Source organism: Harpia harpyja, chromosome 1 (assembly GCF_026419915.1).
Source record: "Harpia harpyja isolate bHarHar1 chromosome 1, bHarHar1 primary haplotype, whole genome shotgun sequence".
In the NCBI taxonomy this organism is placed as follows: domain Eukaryota; kingdom Metazoa; phylum Chordata; class Aves; order Accipitriformes; family Accipitridae; genus Harpia; species Harpia harpyja.
In genome coordinates this window covers 32,977,418-32,992,610 of record NC_068940.1, presented here as the reverse complement: position 1 = coordinate 32,992,610, position 15,193 = coordinate 32,977,418, and the positions used below count along the sequence as shown (strand labels likewise).

At 50.3% G+C, this 15,193-nt stretch overlaps 1 protein-coding gene across 2 annotated transcripts in view; it reads right to left on the bottom strand.

Annotated features, from left to right (window-relative positions):
* LAMA5 (laminin subunit alpha 5) overlaps positions 1–15,193 on the bottom strand; it is a 96,923-nt gene that overhangs the window by 40,357 nt on the left and 41,373 nt on the right. For both annotated transcript variants that reach the window (XM_052786016.1, XM_052786008.1), the window contains exons 4-13: positions 11,728–11,846; positions 11,179–11,349; positions 10,603–10,700; positions 5,507–5,622; positions 4,464–4,582; positions 3,560–3,650; positions 2,685–2,819; positions 2,151–2,213; positions 631–771; positions 111–248 (exon numbers count right to left, since the gene is read on the bottom strand). In XM_052786016.1, the coding sequence (XP_052641976.1) occupies positions 111–248; positions 631–771; positions 2,151–2,213; positions 2,685–2,819; positions 3,560–3,650; positions 4,464–4,582; positions 5,507–5,622; positions 10,603–10,700; positions 11,179–11,349; positions 11,728–11,846 (1,191 nt within the window). The remainder of the gene's footprint in view (positions 1–110; positions 249–630; positions 772–2,150; positions 2,214–2,684; positions 2,820–3,559; positions 3,651–4,463; positions 4,583–5,506; positions 5,623–10,602; positions 10,701–11,178; positions 11,350–11,727; positions 11,847–15,193) is intronic.

The following is a 15,193-nucleotide window of genomic DNA, read 5'->3' as shown; positions in this document are numbered from 1 at the left end:
TGTCCTCCAAAACGCCCACAAAACAACTTTCCAGTCCTCCTTCAAAACCCTGCCAGAAGACTCTGGCTTTGTGCGTACCCACCCAGGCCCACAGGAGAACAGATACTCACGCTGGCACAGAGGGTAGTTGAAGTAGCCAGGAGCGCACTGGTTACACAAGTGCCCTTCAAATCCCGTTCGACACAGACACTGCCCTGTCTCGCTGTCACAGGTGCCATCATACTGACCAGGGCCAGAACACTGGCAGGCTGGAAAGCAACAAGGGCACTAGGAAATAAGCAGCTTCTTCATCTTTCCCCTTCCTAGGAAAGGAACCAGAGCATCTGTTCCTCTAGGGTAGAAATGCAGTCAACTGGAGAAACCATGGGGGACACAGCTGACAGCAGGCATGCCTGGCCCATAGCTCACATCCATAGGGAATTTCTCAAGAGCCCCCCGCAGGCTGGGAGGATGCTGAAGGGTCAGGGCTTGGTGGAAACTACCAGCAGAAGTCATGGGAATTTGTCACTTGGAAGTGGGGCTGGAGAATTCCTCCTCCCCAGCGTGAGTGGAGGATGGGGAGAGGCACGCTCCTCCCCAGCAGGGAGGCAAGCAGGGTGAGCTTGGGGCCGCTAACCCCGAGTTACTCACGCTGGCAGCTGGGTCCGTAGTGGCCCGGGGCGCACTGGTCGCAGTGTGTTCCCTGGAAGTTGGGTTTGCACACGCACATCCCCACCCGAGGGTCTTTGCGACAGGCGTTGCCTTCTGTCCCACCAGCATAGCATTCACAGTCTGGAGTGGGGGGATACAACAAGCAACACCACACACGGCTGTCAGTCGATTTCTGCTGCTAGGCAGAGGTCCCATAAGGATGGGGAAGGAGCTACCATGAGAGGCAACAGCTCAAACATTTCCCTCCTAATAACATTCCTACCAGATACAAATGTTTTAACCAAACCCTCCTCAAGTGAGCAGCATGCCTGGCTCATGGGGTTGCAGGGTGGCTGGGAGACCTCAGCAATCACGCACACATGCAAGGTGCTGGACGGGCAGCAGGGCAATGCACAGGGCAGATGAATGCTGTTTGCACAAGCCCAGACAGGGCTGATTTGGTGCAGCATTGCCCAAGAGCTGTGCGGGAATAACCAAAGCCTTCAGGGCGGGATTTGGGCTTTCTCTCTGGTCGCTCCAAGCTCAGCTATGTCTGAGACCTTCCTGCTGCCAGGGCAGGCGGGTGCTCCAGGCGGGCAGCGGTGGAGCCCTTGGCCAGCCCCGCCTTCACCAGCGGCAGTGGTGTGGGGTGCTGGGCTGGGAGAGAGAAGGGCAAAAATCATCCAAGAACCAGAGCGGGGGGGGGGGGGGGGGGGGGGCGGGAATGAGAAGGGAAGTGAGAAATTCCAGCTCAGGAAAGAAAAGCCTAGAAGATACAGAGTTTAAAATATCAGAAGGAAGGAAAAGGTTATCTGGAGCACACTGGGGAGCATGAGACAGGGGAGGACTCGGTGGGAAAAAGAGAGGAAAAAAAAAAAAAGAGCACAAGGGGGGAGATGAACCATGAGGAGTGAGCATGAGAGAGGAGGGAGGCGGAGGGGAGCAGGGATGAAGGCATGGGTGAGCTTTCAAAACAACAGAGAAAGCAACACAGAGCGAGCAGCTCCTGTGCACACTTCCCAGGAGCCTGCAGCAGTGCTACCTGCAGCTTTGTGCAGAGAGGGCCATCGGCATGGACCCATTGTGCTGTCCACCACGTGGAAAACACAGGGCATGCAGGTGTGGCAGAAGGACAGGTTTGTGTCTGAATGCAAAGGCTGAGATTTGGGAGAACCCAGCTCGGGTTCCAGCTCAGCCACAGCCACTCTGTGATCTTAGTGGGGGTTCCTTACAGGGAGGCCAGAAGGGACATCCTCGCATGGCCTGGACCCCAGAAAAAAGCACACAATCACACAGTCACTCTGGGCTACAGTTTCCCTGTCTATAAAAAGGGGATCATAAAACTTCCTTTCCCTCACCCCTCAGCTGCCTCCTGTCTCAGAACCACTCTGTGTCAGGGCTGTCTCTTACAAAATACATGCCCAGTAAGCTGAAGACCTGATCTTGCATTGGATGGTAAGATATAACAGAAATAACAGCACAATGAATGCCAAAGCATCAAGGAAAACTGCACTGCTTACTTATTATTTGTCCTGCAGGGAGCACTTGTTCTCCAGTATCGTTGTGAGCGAAAGCTGGAACGGCTACACAGAGAAAGAGACATTGCACAGGTCATCACACACACTCGAAGAAATCCTGTCAGGATATCAAAGGCTTGACAGTCCCAAAGTTGAACAGGCTGAATTAAAACATGGAACATGGAACAAAGTGCAGACATCCCACTAAACAAAGATCCATTACAACCATTTTTAACCAGGGCTCTGGAAAGATGTCTTTCACAGAAAGTGAGAGATGAGACTCCAGCCAAACGGGAAGCTCCTGTTGACTCCAGAGATCTGGGTTCAGTCCAGCTCAGCTCTGGTCCAGCGTCCACCCAAGCCAAATGTGGACTTGTCCCCACCTGCAAGAACTCTTCCTGGGACAGGAGTGCCATGTGGCCCAGGGAAAAGGCACCTGGAGAGCAGCCCCAACTGGAGCTGTTGGCCCTTCTTGCACCCACTGTGTCTGAGGGGTCCCAGACCTGACCATTCCACAGTCCCGCACACCCTACTTACGGTAGCAGTGGGGGAAGTTGAGGTATCCCTCGGCACAGGCATCGCAGTGCTCCCCAGTGTAATTGGGCTTGCAGTAACAGCGGCCGGTGAGGTCCTCACAGGTGCCATCGGTGAAGTCAGACTCACAGTTACAGCCTGCAGAGGGACAAGCCAGCAGCGGTTGTCACTGACTGAGACCCTCATGAGCACCACAGAAGCATCACTATGATACAGAGCCTCTGTAAGAGACCCTGCTGCAAATACTCTCCAAAAATAAAAAGTGAGATTTTGCCTCCTCAGAAGAGGTCTGGTTTAGAGGAACTACTGCCACTGTGCTTCTCCCACTGCAGGATCCCAAGTAAAGCAGCACAGCCCCAACTTGCTTCTCCAGGAGACCCCAGTTGCCCCAGCGAGGTGGCGGTGGCACACTGCCACGAGGACACAGTGCAGAGCAGCCCATGTGTCATAGCTCCCAGACTGCGCTGGGCTCCCCAGCAAAACAGATATAACCCACTGCTGCCTAGAAATCCCTGTCTTAGGGCATAGAGACCAATGGTCTGCAATTGCCAGCTGAAAGAGCACAGAGATGACAGCTAAGACTGGATTTCCCTGTGGGCACAGCTCGGGGGGCAACACATTTTTAGCTCATTCCAGCCTTGGAACATGCCACCGCTTCCAATTTCACGGATGCTGCAGACATATATACTGTCTGTATGCACAGATACATTTCCATGCGCAGTACCAGCTGCAGCAGGAACCACCCACGTGGCCACGTCTCTCATGGTGCTGGACTCCCTACACCAGAAAAATCTCTCAGCCCAGTCCTCCAGACCACCCTCCCCAGTGTCACTGAGTCCAGGAGAGCATCTACAACCTGTAGAGGAGATCACACTCACGATAGCAAATGTATGGAGAATCAATCGGGTGGTCAGGGGACCGATAGTATCCTGGGATGCACCTCTCGCAATTAATGCCAGTAGTGTGATGCTGAAAGACAGTGGGTTAGAGGGGCATCAGTTCCTCTGCCCGCAGGATTCATGTTCATCTGCCAGATTTACTAACAGCTTCAGGGTCCGAACGAAGCAACTCAGGAGTGTCAGCACACAGAAGACCTAAATCTGCTCAAAATTCCACATACACTGACTTGAAAACAAAGCATTTCCTGCAAACTGTATCCTCCCATAAATGCAGTATGTGTTTCAGGTTCATATCTGACCTTAAGCCCATTTCACTTGCTTCAGATGGTAAAATGTCCTGACCACTTTGTGCTAGGAGGATGAGAGCAATCTGTTTCCTCCCAGCAAGAAAGCATAGCTAAAAGTTTCATGCCACTGCATGAATTAACCAGCTCCCAGTCACCTTGGGAGCAGAAAAGCTACTTTCTCACTCTCATTGGGAACTTCAGAGACTGAGGATATTGGCATTTTGGTGGTCAGAGAGAGATCCAGAGAGATGGCAGAACCTGAGCACTGCGAACTAGGCAGGAACTTCGCAATGTGCTCAACACCAACCTGTCCCTCCCAGTGCACAGTGCCGCAGCAGACCTAACCCTAAAGCATCAGAAAGGTAATGGTACTACCTAGGGGACAGCTGGGAACCCAAGTGCTGTTTTCATTATTGCTGCACACTCCTTTAATCTATGGCAAAGATACTAAATTTCCAGGGAGAGACCTAATTAAGATAACAGAGGGTGTGTGAGGGGGTTGGCAGAGCTGCCGGCAAGGCTGAACTCCAGGCTGACAGCGGGAACAAACACAAAAATCTGCAACAGCCTTTTCCACGGGAGCTCTTCAGGCCTACCTGACAGTCAATGCAAACACCTCCCCCTTCAAACTTGTCTTCGCTACTTTTGCTGGCTTTGTGGCGATCCACCTCTGGGTCATAGTAGCAGTCGTAGGCATGGCCATTGCAATTACAAGCTGAAAATACAAAGAGACGTTAGCTAAGCCACCAGTCCACGGAGGTCCTTCAGTCACCAGCTGGATCTCAAGATATGAACTCTTCCTCATGGGTTTGACATTGGATGGGTCACTTTTCAATGAGGAAAGATGCCTGAATGCATCTGGGGCATTACACGATCACCCAAGCTCCCAGAAGTCTTCCAGTTCAAAAGCACAGAAGCAGCAACTCTCTCACAAAGTCTAGTCTGTAACTAGAAAAATGCAGCAGACACAAAATCAGAAGTAAAATATGTGCAGGCATGTATAGACGAGAAAGAGAAATTACCCAACTTTGGGGCCTCAAGTAGTCTGGTTTAGAGGGCAACATTCTTGCCTCTTTTATCCCACCCGGGATAGAGGTGAGCTGTAAAGTTCAGCACTCGGTGAGGGTGCTCTTTACAAACCCACAGGATTAAGATCCAACTGTCCTTTGCTGCCCTGCGTTTATAAGAGATCGTGTGATGTAGCTACACTCCATGCTCTGCATTCCCAGTGCAGCATAAATTCCACTGTCGGCATTTACCAAAGGTTTCTCTAGACAAATAAAGATGTCCTGTATGTAAACACTTCCAAATGTAATTCATCTTGGAGACAGAATTGAGCAACAAGACTTGCCTGCATGAACCCTTGGACACGGAGAAGGAACTGGAACATAAGCAGAATCAGAGTCCTGTACAGACCTAGTGGGCCTCCCTGTGTGAGCCTCCACTGAACACAATTAACCACTGTGCAAACTGTCCTCTCTGTGGTGCCAGTGATCTTCACTTCACCCAATGCCACACACCATAAACCCCACCATTTCAGCGAATGGCTTCTCTGCACACCAAGGGGCTGGTAAAGCGTGGTCAATCTATGCTTTGCAAAACAGCTGGAAAAGGAACGAAAAACTCAACTCCAACTTACGCTGGCATTCGTTTGCGCTGTCAGCAGTGGCAGGCTTCCACGGGAACTGGTTGAAGCCGGGGCAGCAGCGATCGCAGGACCCGCCGCAGGTGTTGTGCTGGCAGTCGCACTGCAGCCTGTAAGGGAGAGGAATGAGGTACAGCCAAGCCTGTGGCGAGGACAGGGATGTACAGGATGGGGAGCCACAGCATAACCCTGCTGTGCATAACTATCACTAGCCAGATACACAAATGAGTGATATTTGTTAATCCAAATATTCTGGAGAAGAGGCTTCTAAGGCTTTTTTTTTTAACTTTTGAAATGCTGGGGGTTTTTTTGAGCCAAACACCAAACTTTGCTCTTCCAGTTCCATTCTCTCCCTTCCTTCTCCTCCACCATCACTCCTCATTTCTTCACAGGGAGACAAGGCTTAGAGAAAAATCAGCGTGCCACTGCCTAGCCAGCTCTATAGCCAATAAAATGTGAAATGGTTGGAGGTGGCAGTAGTAGAAACCTGTGCTCAAGCAAATTATTTCAGAGGGAGTAGTGTGGTGCAGGGACACGAAGATGTCCTCACCACTGTGCAGGAGCAGCGTGAAAGGAATAAATGATAGCCCAGAGCTGGAGAGCGATGGGGCCACACGGGTCCCATCTGTTCCTCCAGGTATACCTGTGCTTGCAGAGAGCAAGGCCATGAAATTTGAATTAAGTATTTTAGCAGTTGCTCGCCCCACACTCCCTGTGAAATGCACCTCCTGCTTTTCTCAGCCGGCACAGCCAGGGCTGTGCTGGGTAAACAGGCGGCTCCGGAGGCGCCAGGCAAGAAATCTCGATGGTCGACTGATGGATCTAGTCCCTGCTCGACCACAACGGTGATTCATTAACATCAGTGACATCACCTCCAAAACTTCCACTTAACAGAAGGCGATTCCCATCCAACACAAACGCTTTCTGTTGTATTAGACTTATGGATAATACAGCATGTTCCAGCTTTTATCTGTGCAATTACTCATTTCCCCTCAGGGCTGGTCTGCCACTCCCATCTCTCCCTCCTCCAATGCTTTTCCATTCAAAAGCAGTGTTTAAAAATAAATGTAATTTTTTAAAACATTAGAAACAAATGGAGCAGTCATTCTGGGTGAAATGCAGGAATGCAGACACACTCTTCCATGGCTGCAATGAGCTGAGTGTCATGGTTTCCACCTACACGTATTTTTAAGATGTGGGACCTGCAAGTGTATGTACAGTGAATAGCCAGGCAGAGGCCTGGGACAAATGAACTCATTTTAATGAAATATGGGATGATCTGAAAGTTTGGGGGAATGCGGGCAGGATCCACACTCAGCATGTTTGTTTCAGCCAGAGGGGTTGAGAGGCAGGAGGTCCCAGCCCTGCTGGCGGTCCTCCTCTTGCAAATGCCATGAAACGCTTGGCTGCAGTCAGCTCTTTGAGCACTCATGATGCCCCATCCCTACCCACATTCACAGGCTGGTTTGTGGCCGGCAGAATCCAGGCACGAAACCGAGTCCCTGAGAGGTTGGCTGGAGCCTAAGCAGCAGAAATGAGCCCTGAAACATTCACCAGCAACTTTGTTCTCCCTGTGTTTTGCAGACCGAAGGGGGAGACTCAATGAGAGGCAAACTTTGGCTTGTGCCTCTGTAATGAAACCAGCCGCAGACCTCTCACCTGGCTGACTACCACTCAGCACTTACAAGGAAACAAAATTTTACATTTTTTTTCCACAGCAGCAGCTGGAGATCAAGATTAACGTCCATATACATATGTGCGGAGAAAGATGGTCACCGAGTCAAGGAACTTATAAACCTGCCGAGCAGTGTTAATCTCCCTGGCTGGAGGACATGGCTCCAGCCACACACCCTGGCTCTTTAACATCCGAGATGTTTGAAAAGCACTGGTTCAGTTCCCAGAATGCAAAAAGATGGCACTCAATTAGTAAAGATGCATGTTTCAGATGGAGGAGGAGCTATTTATTTAGTCTCTGCTGTCCAGTTAGCAACGACCTCTCAGAGAGCTCATCTATCATGGCAGCTTTACCACACCTTGTGCCAAGTCCATGCTGCTAATGAATTATGGACAAATGTGCATAAGCTACAATATTTACATGTTTCATTGATTGAATATATACAAGAAAGAAGAGGGAGCGGTCATGTTCACATAGCACATATTTCCTGGTCGTCCTGTCGTAAAAAATAAAACCAGTCTTCCCACTGGAATTAATGCCTAGTAACAGAGACTATAAACAGTTTCCACTGAGCAGCTGTGTCAGTGCTGCGAGTGCCACACAAGTGCTACAGCATCTGGATTTGACTGGGACATTGAGTAGCACAATCAAGAAAAAAAAGCCCCTTCCTCTAACTGCTTCTGACTGTACTGAGGGAAAACCACCCACAAAAGGGACTCACAGAGGGCACAAAGCTACCAGCACACATGGTGCTTTCCCTTCCAAAACGGGAAGGAGCAAGCTAGCATTCAGGATCCAGCAGTGGGAAAGCATTCCTGATCTCCTCCTGCAGATCTGCTTCTGACCAGCCAGGCTGCTGTTGTCTTGCTGATTATCTTCAGCATCAAGCACTGAAGCAGCAGCTGGACTCTCCAGTTGTCTCCTCTCTTGCTTGTAGCATCCGTGATGGGGCAGTGAACCCACGGAAACAGTTGCTGTTATCAGACAGATGCAGAGCACTTGCAGGCTTCTCCTGAGCTCACATCAACAGCAGCCGCGTGTTAACACACGATTCCTGTCTGGGCTCTCCATCTGCAATGTGCCAGGTCCCTGCTGATGCTTATCTCACTCCTCATGGGGTTTGCCAGCAGAAAGGTTTGTGCCTGATCCTGGTGGTGTTCACCTTTAACCAGGAGAACATTCCTTCCCTCTGCTTAACTCAGCCCATCCAATATTGGGGCAGAGAGACAGTTGTGAAAAGTGCGAAGACCCTTGAGGAGGTTGTATCTGCCCCCACGCTGTGGGCCCTTGCACATACACACTCACACGGGGACCAGACATGCTGCCAACTTAACACAGCTGGATGTGCAGCCTCTGTAACTTGGCACTTCAGAGAAACTTTCCAAAGCTGGATAAACATTATCATTTATGGCCAGGAAGTCAGCTCACGAACATGCTCCATCACGTCCTAAAGTCTTTGCCAAGATTTCTAGCTCACCTCAGCTCTATCAAAGTGCTCATCCTGCCTTTCTGGGCAACAGGCACAAGAAACACAGGCATGTGCAGAAGAGAGAAGTTAAAACGAGCAGCAGAGACCTCCCAGACAGGCTGAGACATAACTGGGATTTTCAACAGGGCCCAGCCAATTCACATTCCTTGCCTCCCTCTGTTTGCACTTCCTTGCCCTGTTGCTGTCACACAACAGCATCTGAAGAGGCAGGACATGTGCAGAGGGACAACACTGCACCTCCTACTCAGACGGGTTGCACAGATTTCTGAAGAAATGACATGTTTGTGACAGCTGGGGCCAGTGACACGAAGTGACAGTGTGTCTGAGCCCCAGCTGCCTCTGCGATGCCTCTTGTCACGCAGTGTTATGGCAGGTATCACCATGCTGGCTCTGTGCTACGTCAGGGCAGGAGGGCTGGGATGACTGCCCAGCAGTGCCTGCTTCAGCGGGAAGGCTGGACGCAGCTGCTGCTGGAGCCTTAGAGAATGGCAGCGTTTCACCAATTACTCATTTTCTCAGCTGAAAGTATCGTATTTCTGCTGACTTCTCTGTGCTCCTGCGCTTGTTAACAGGGTACAGCAATGCCATGAGAAGTTATTCTGTTCACCCAGCATCTTTGTCCTGATGTATCCCAAGAGGCTTTACAGATGTTATGTGCTGACTGTACAAAGCACCCAAGTAGGAAATGTTTTCTCCTCCAGGCAAGCGCGATCTGCTCTGGGTGAAATGCAACAGCTGCTTACGAACATGTGCTGCAACATTACAGCAGAGCTTGGGGCCAAGAACAAAAATGCCAAATGCAGCCAAATGAGAGTGGAGGAGGGGAATTCTGGGAGGCAGTGACAGTGATCAGCAGAAGTGTCATTGAACAAGGGTTCCCAACACAACTCTCCTCCCTCAATTTTCCCTCCCTTCCTGAAGAGCCCCAAGCCATCGATACACCCGAGAAGTGTCATGGTGTTTCTATGTTAAAGAATCACTTTACACCATGAAGCCCTTTTGCCCCAGTACACAGGTGTACTGTGCATCCAGCAAAGTCTAAAACAAAACCAAGGAACTGTACATTCAAATATTTATGAACTTCCCTTTGTCAGAGAGTTTGGCACACTAAGGCAGACTTGCTTACCAATACATCTTTGTTTTAATACTTAGCAGCTTTAACCTTGGCTGGGAGTCACTGGAATTTTATTTTAGAAGATCCAAAAGCTCTACATGATCCTGATGAGAAAGAAATATAAGCTTCCCTCGCCCAGCTGAATCTACCATCCCTTTCATAAAGGCAACATTCAGGCTGCAAACAGATGGCTAAGAAGCAACACTTTCATGGTTTGAAGCAGCTCTTTGGCATTTTAAGTTGCCAAGGCGGATGGGAAGAGTCCCATGAGCCAAAATGTAACTGCTTTGCATGCTCTTGTACTTTGGCAAAGAGCAGTTGTTTAGCTACATACATAACCAATTTATGGTTCTAATGAGTAGAAGTGGGCAGTAGAGTCTCTGGTTTCTTGGGAGACCATCTATTTATTAGAGCATTGCCCCAGTTCTTAAGAAGCCACATGGGAAGCAAGAGACTTCTCTGAACAAGTTCAGAAACCAGCCCTCAGCTTTGATGAGAAACCTCCATGTTCAACAACAGTATCGGCTTTGTGCACCCTCCAATTCCAGCACTCTGTTCCCATGGGGATGGCAAAGTTGTGGGCAGGGAAACCAGACCAGGGAGCTGATCTGGCTGAAAAATAGCCTGACAAAATGTTTAATTTTTGCTACTTTGGCTGGACCAGTTTCTGATTCATTCTCAGGGCAGAGCCACAAACAACAGTGTTGGCACAATTACGAGCTCAGGACAGACACAACTCACACCAGTGTCTTTCATTCTTAGCACAACAATTCAAACACTTTTACACAGAACTGAGACTTTGAGAAATGTACCTGTAAGGGTCATTAGGGTCTTTGGCATCACAGACGTCTGCATGGCCATGGCAGACACAGCGCCCTCCAATGCTGATATCTTTGATGCTGTAGTAATACTAGAGAGCACAAGAAAAGTCGGCCATTAATATCTTTATGAATAAGCTTCATAACTGCCCTACTCAGGATTCAGCAGGGCTTTACCCAGTAAAATGATGTGTTGGGATATTTCCCTTACAGTGACAAGCTGGACCTTGTAGTCTGCAATATCTGCCTATGCTAAGACCCACCACCACTAACAGAGTCCATTAGCTACAAGCTGGGTCTTCCAGCACAGCCAGAAAGCCACATGTGACACCAAGAAGCGTTTCCCAGTTTCACATTGTTGGTGCTAAGCATAGTTCTTCCCAAGCAGCTTCCAGCTCCAGCCACAGCAGCAGTGGCATCCGCTGCAGATGCCTTCAGCTTGGGGAGCACAAGCACAGAGAGAGAAAATCCCCAAGGGCAACATCCAGGGATGTCTTCTCCCCAGAGGTGGCACGCACAGCCCTCCAACACTTCCGCCTCATTAGCAAGAGGTATCAAGGCCTGCCTTACCCTCCTTGTCACTGTAGGGTCCCTTAAAGCTTTGCCCATCAGGTGCCCGAGCAGAGTGTTTGTCTGCAGGAAGCGCAGTCTGATGTTGGTGGCTTTCGTGAAATTCCGCAGGAGAGGAGAGTAGGAGAAGTTCATGGCTCCTGGGCGTCCATTTACCAGAGAGACAACAATCTGTGAATGCAAGGAGGGAAAAGGCCAGGTTGGATGGGACTTTGAGCAACCTGGTCTAGTGGAAGGTGCCCCTGCCCACGGCAGGGCGGTTGGAACTAGATGATCTTTAAGGTCCCTTCCAACCCAAACCATTCTATGACTCTATGAAAACAAATCTGCATAATCCTGTGAGGTGAGAGGAGATTAATCTCTCCCTCAGCCAAACCCAATCATTACCTCCCTTCAAGACAACGGAATCAGTTCCCTACCAGTCTCATTTGGTTTAACTGAGTGGTTTAAGTGGCATCCAAAAGTCAAGAGGGAACCAATTAATAAGAGTACCTACAGTCACTGAGAAATCCTGGAAACTCCAGGGGATGAAAACGTGTAATTGCTCACCTCCCCATTTTCTAAAGGCACGATCCGGGAGTATTCAGTAGTGCAGATGGCATGGTCATCCTTGGTGATACGATCCACAGTTTGCAGTCCAAACTTTTCAATGCAGTCCCGCTTGGAAGCTGTTCATCAACCAGAGATGAGAGCAGTAAAAGAAAAGGAACAATTCAGAGCCCTGTATTGATTTTCCCACACTGACCAACAGGAGAGAAGGGTGTATACTCTTTGTTAAGCATTTACTACATACAGATTGCTTTGTATCATTAACTCTGTCATTGCTAACATACATGTACTCCACTAAGGGAGGGAGTCACTATGAGAGTAATACGCATGGTCAGAAAATCCCCCAAATTACCTCATTGACGTAAATGAAGAAAGTGAGAATGGCCATTGTACCTACTGCAACCACCTGCAGAGAAACCCACTCCTTAATTTTGGCATTAAGCTCACAGTTTAACCAGCTTGAGATCTAACCCTGGTCTGAACTTGTTGCCTTGCTGGCACTGGATTTGCTACACTGCTTCTGCTGAACTGACGAAGGACTGTTTGCTGCTAGAGCTCTGCTCCTGATGTAGGAGCTTGTACAATCATGTTCACATGGCTCCTTAACTTCTTGGGTAAGTCCTGAAGAGTGAGCCAGCACAGATCCACACAATGGGAGCAACCACAAACCACAGCCACCGCTGCAACACCTCCCACCAGGCAGGATGGTCACGCAGGTGTGGGGTGGGGACCTGCAGTGTTTGGGAGAGGCAGAACAAATGCATGCAAGATGTGTCCTTCTCGCACCTTACTCTGAACTCTGCAATTGCCCTTAAACCAACACTGCAAAACAAATGCCAAAGCCGCCCAGAACCACCCCTTGGGGACAGCAATCGAGGGCTCCTGCCACTAAGTGGCAATGCAAGGCTGGCTAAAGCCAGGGGACAGGCACCACCAGGCAGTCACACTGCTGGCCCTGCAACCTGCTTTGGGGACACCACATACCAAAAATCTCCTTGCAGCTGTAGGAATGTCCTGGCTTCCCTGTCAGTCCAGCACCCTCGTCCCCAGGACGTCCAGCGTCCCTGTGCTGGCAGAGCCAACCAAACCACAGTGAACGTGCTGGGGCAGTTCAAAGACCTGACAGTGCAGAGTGGTGAGCACCCACGTCTACCCATGCAAAAACTTACACAGTGCCACTCTCAGGCCACTCTCTGGGGCTGTTCCCCTGGGGAAGAGCCTGGGACAAAGGCTGCTGCTCTTTCCCACTCCCATTTCACCTGTGCCAAGAGCTCTCAAGCAGTGCATGCCAAAGCACGCATCGCTGCAGCACTCCTGAGGGTGTTTCCACAGGGAGAAGAAGGTTGAAAAGGCAGCCGGCACAACCTGCTGCTGTGCCAGCGCTGCTCAGCTCACACAGGGAGCTGATGGGGAAATGTGAACCTAATTCATGGGAATAATCCTCCAAAATCTGTTGCAATGTGCCTCCAGAAGGCATGCCCCTCACTCCATGTGCTGCACTAGTAGGCTAAGCCAGGCAGGAGGAACAGGAAGGGGGGAGCACAGAGAGCTTCTGCCTCCCCTGCCTTCACCTCTGGCTTGCACCCACCCACTCCTTGTCTCCAGCAACGTGGCCTCACTCCACAAAACACTGTTTTGGCACCAGCAGGAGCTCAGTCGCATCCACAGGAAGATGGTGTGGAAACATTTAACATCACATCTCTGGCCGCCAAGCTTTGCTTCACCAGATGCTTTTTTAAAGGCAATTTATTCTGAAGCCTCAGACAAGGAGCCTGTCACCATTGGCTCAAGATGATTGATTTCCAGAGCACTGCCACGGCTAGGCATGGAGACAGGATGCTCAGCAAGAGCAGCTCCTCAGGAAAACCAAAGAACTCCTCCAGTTATTGCAAATCTACACAACTGTGCGAGCCAGAAGCTGGGCACTCCGAGATAAAACTGAGTAACCCATCAGCCTTAAACCCCAGCAATGCTTTAAGGAAACAGCTGACTGCAGAAGCCTGCCCTCAGTGGAGAAAAGGACAGAGCCTCACTCTGCACTATGGCTGCCTTCCCCTCCACGGTAGCACTGCCCAGCAAGGCGAAACGAAACGGGCTAATCCTGCACCTTGATCCTGCACAAGACAATGAGCTGGGGCAGGCAAGGCTCCGTAGGCCTGGATGGACAGCTGGGACCGGGCATCTTTCATGTCTTATCCCCATTTGAAACGCTGTGTGGGGAACCCTTCATGTAGACAAACACCACCATAAATCTCTCCCCAGCGGTCCTGCTTCTCCTTTGGTGGCTGAGGAAAGCACGGTGCCTCCCCACCGCGATGCATGGAGGATTCGCATTGCTATGGTCCCTTCGGCCCCCCTCCCCGAGAGAGCCCATCAGCTGCACTGACAGATGCTTTCCACAACAGTCATTTCTTCCCTCCTCCCACAGAGCTAAGCCCAAAAGCACTTCGGCAGCCTGGGGAACTGAACACCTCCCATGATAAGCAGGGCTCGAGGGGCAGCGCTGAGCCAGCAGGGACGGTGTCACCCATGGCAAAGCTCACTGGTGTCTCTGGAGAATGCTTATATTTCTGCTGACTGCTTTTAACTCTGTTACTGAACTGACCAGTGTTTTTATTAGACCACCTACAGAATTCCCCATGCCAAAAATAAACCTCCGCAAAGGACTTCTTGTACTAGCAAATCTGGCAGGTTTTGGAGCCACCACCTCTTTATTTCCATGGGAATTTTCCACTGGGCTGTGTCACTGCATGGCACTTCCCAAGGGGGGGTGGCAACAGGGCCTGATGTTGCGGGAGGGAAGCGGACTCCAGCCGTTATAGTGTTGCCACTACATGCAGAAACAGCAAGCAGGGCAAGAGCTCCCCACTCAGCCCCAGACCATGCAATAACGTGACTGTAACGGGCCCCAAGAGAGGCTTCAGAGCTGGAAGGGAAATTCTCAGAGAAGATCGAAAAAAGCAAAGCAGGCAATTTGACAGCAGTAATTCCCCACTAGCACACAGCAGAGGCGAAAACATCCGCACTGGAGAGGAGCTACCATGCTAAGGCAACACAGCAGGTAAAATGTCTGCAGTTCTTTCCTGCACAAGAAAAGGCCAACAAATCTAAAGCACAGGCTGACAGGTAAGCCAGAAATAGGAGCCTTTAGGGGCAGCCCAGGGCGAGACCTCTGAGTGCTCCAAGGTACTTCCTTGCCAGGTTTTAAGCTCTGGCTGTAGATCTTAACTCACATCTTCTCCCAATTACTGCTGCTGCTTCTGGGAGGGGCTAGTGGTTAACAAGTTCCTCCGCATCCGGCTACCCCCTAGACCCTTTGGGAGAAGAGTTTTATAGAACCAGCTGTTTCTAAAGGGATCGGGTTTTAATCAGAGAACGGGGAAGTCAAATGCACAGACTGGATCTCGGACGCCACCCTTTCCAGCCGGCTGTCTCTGGCCCCACCTTGCACAGTGGCAGGACAGCG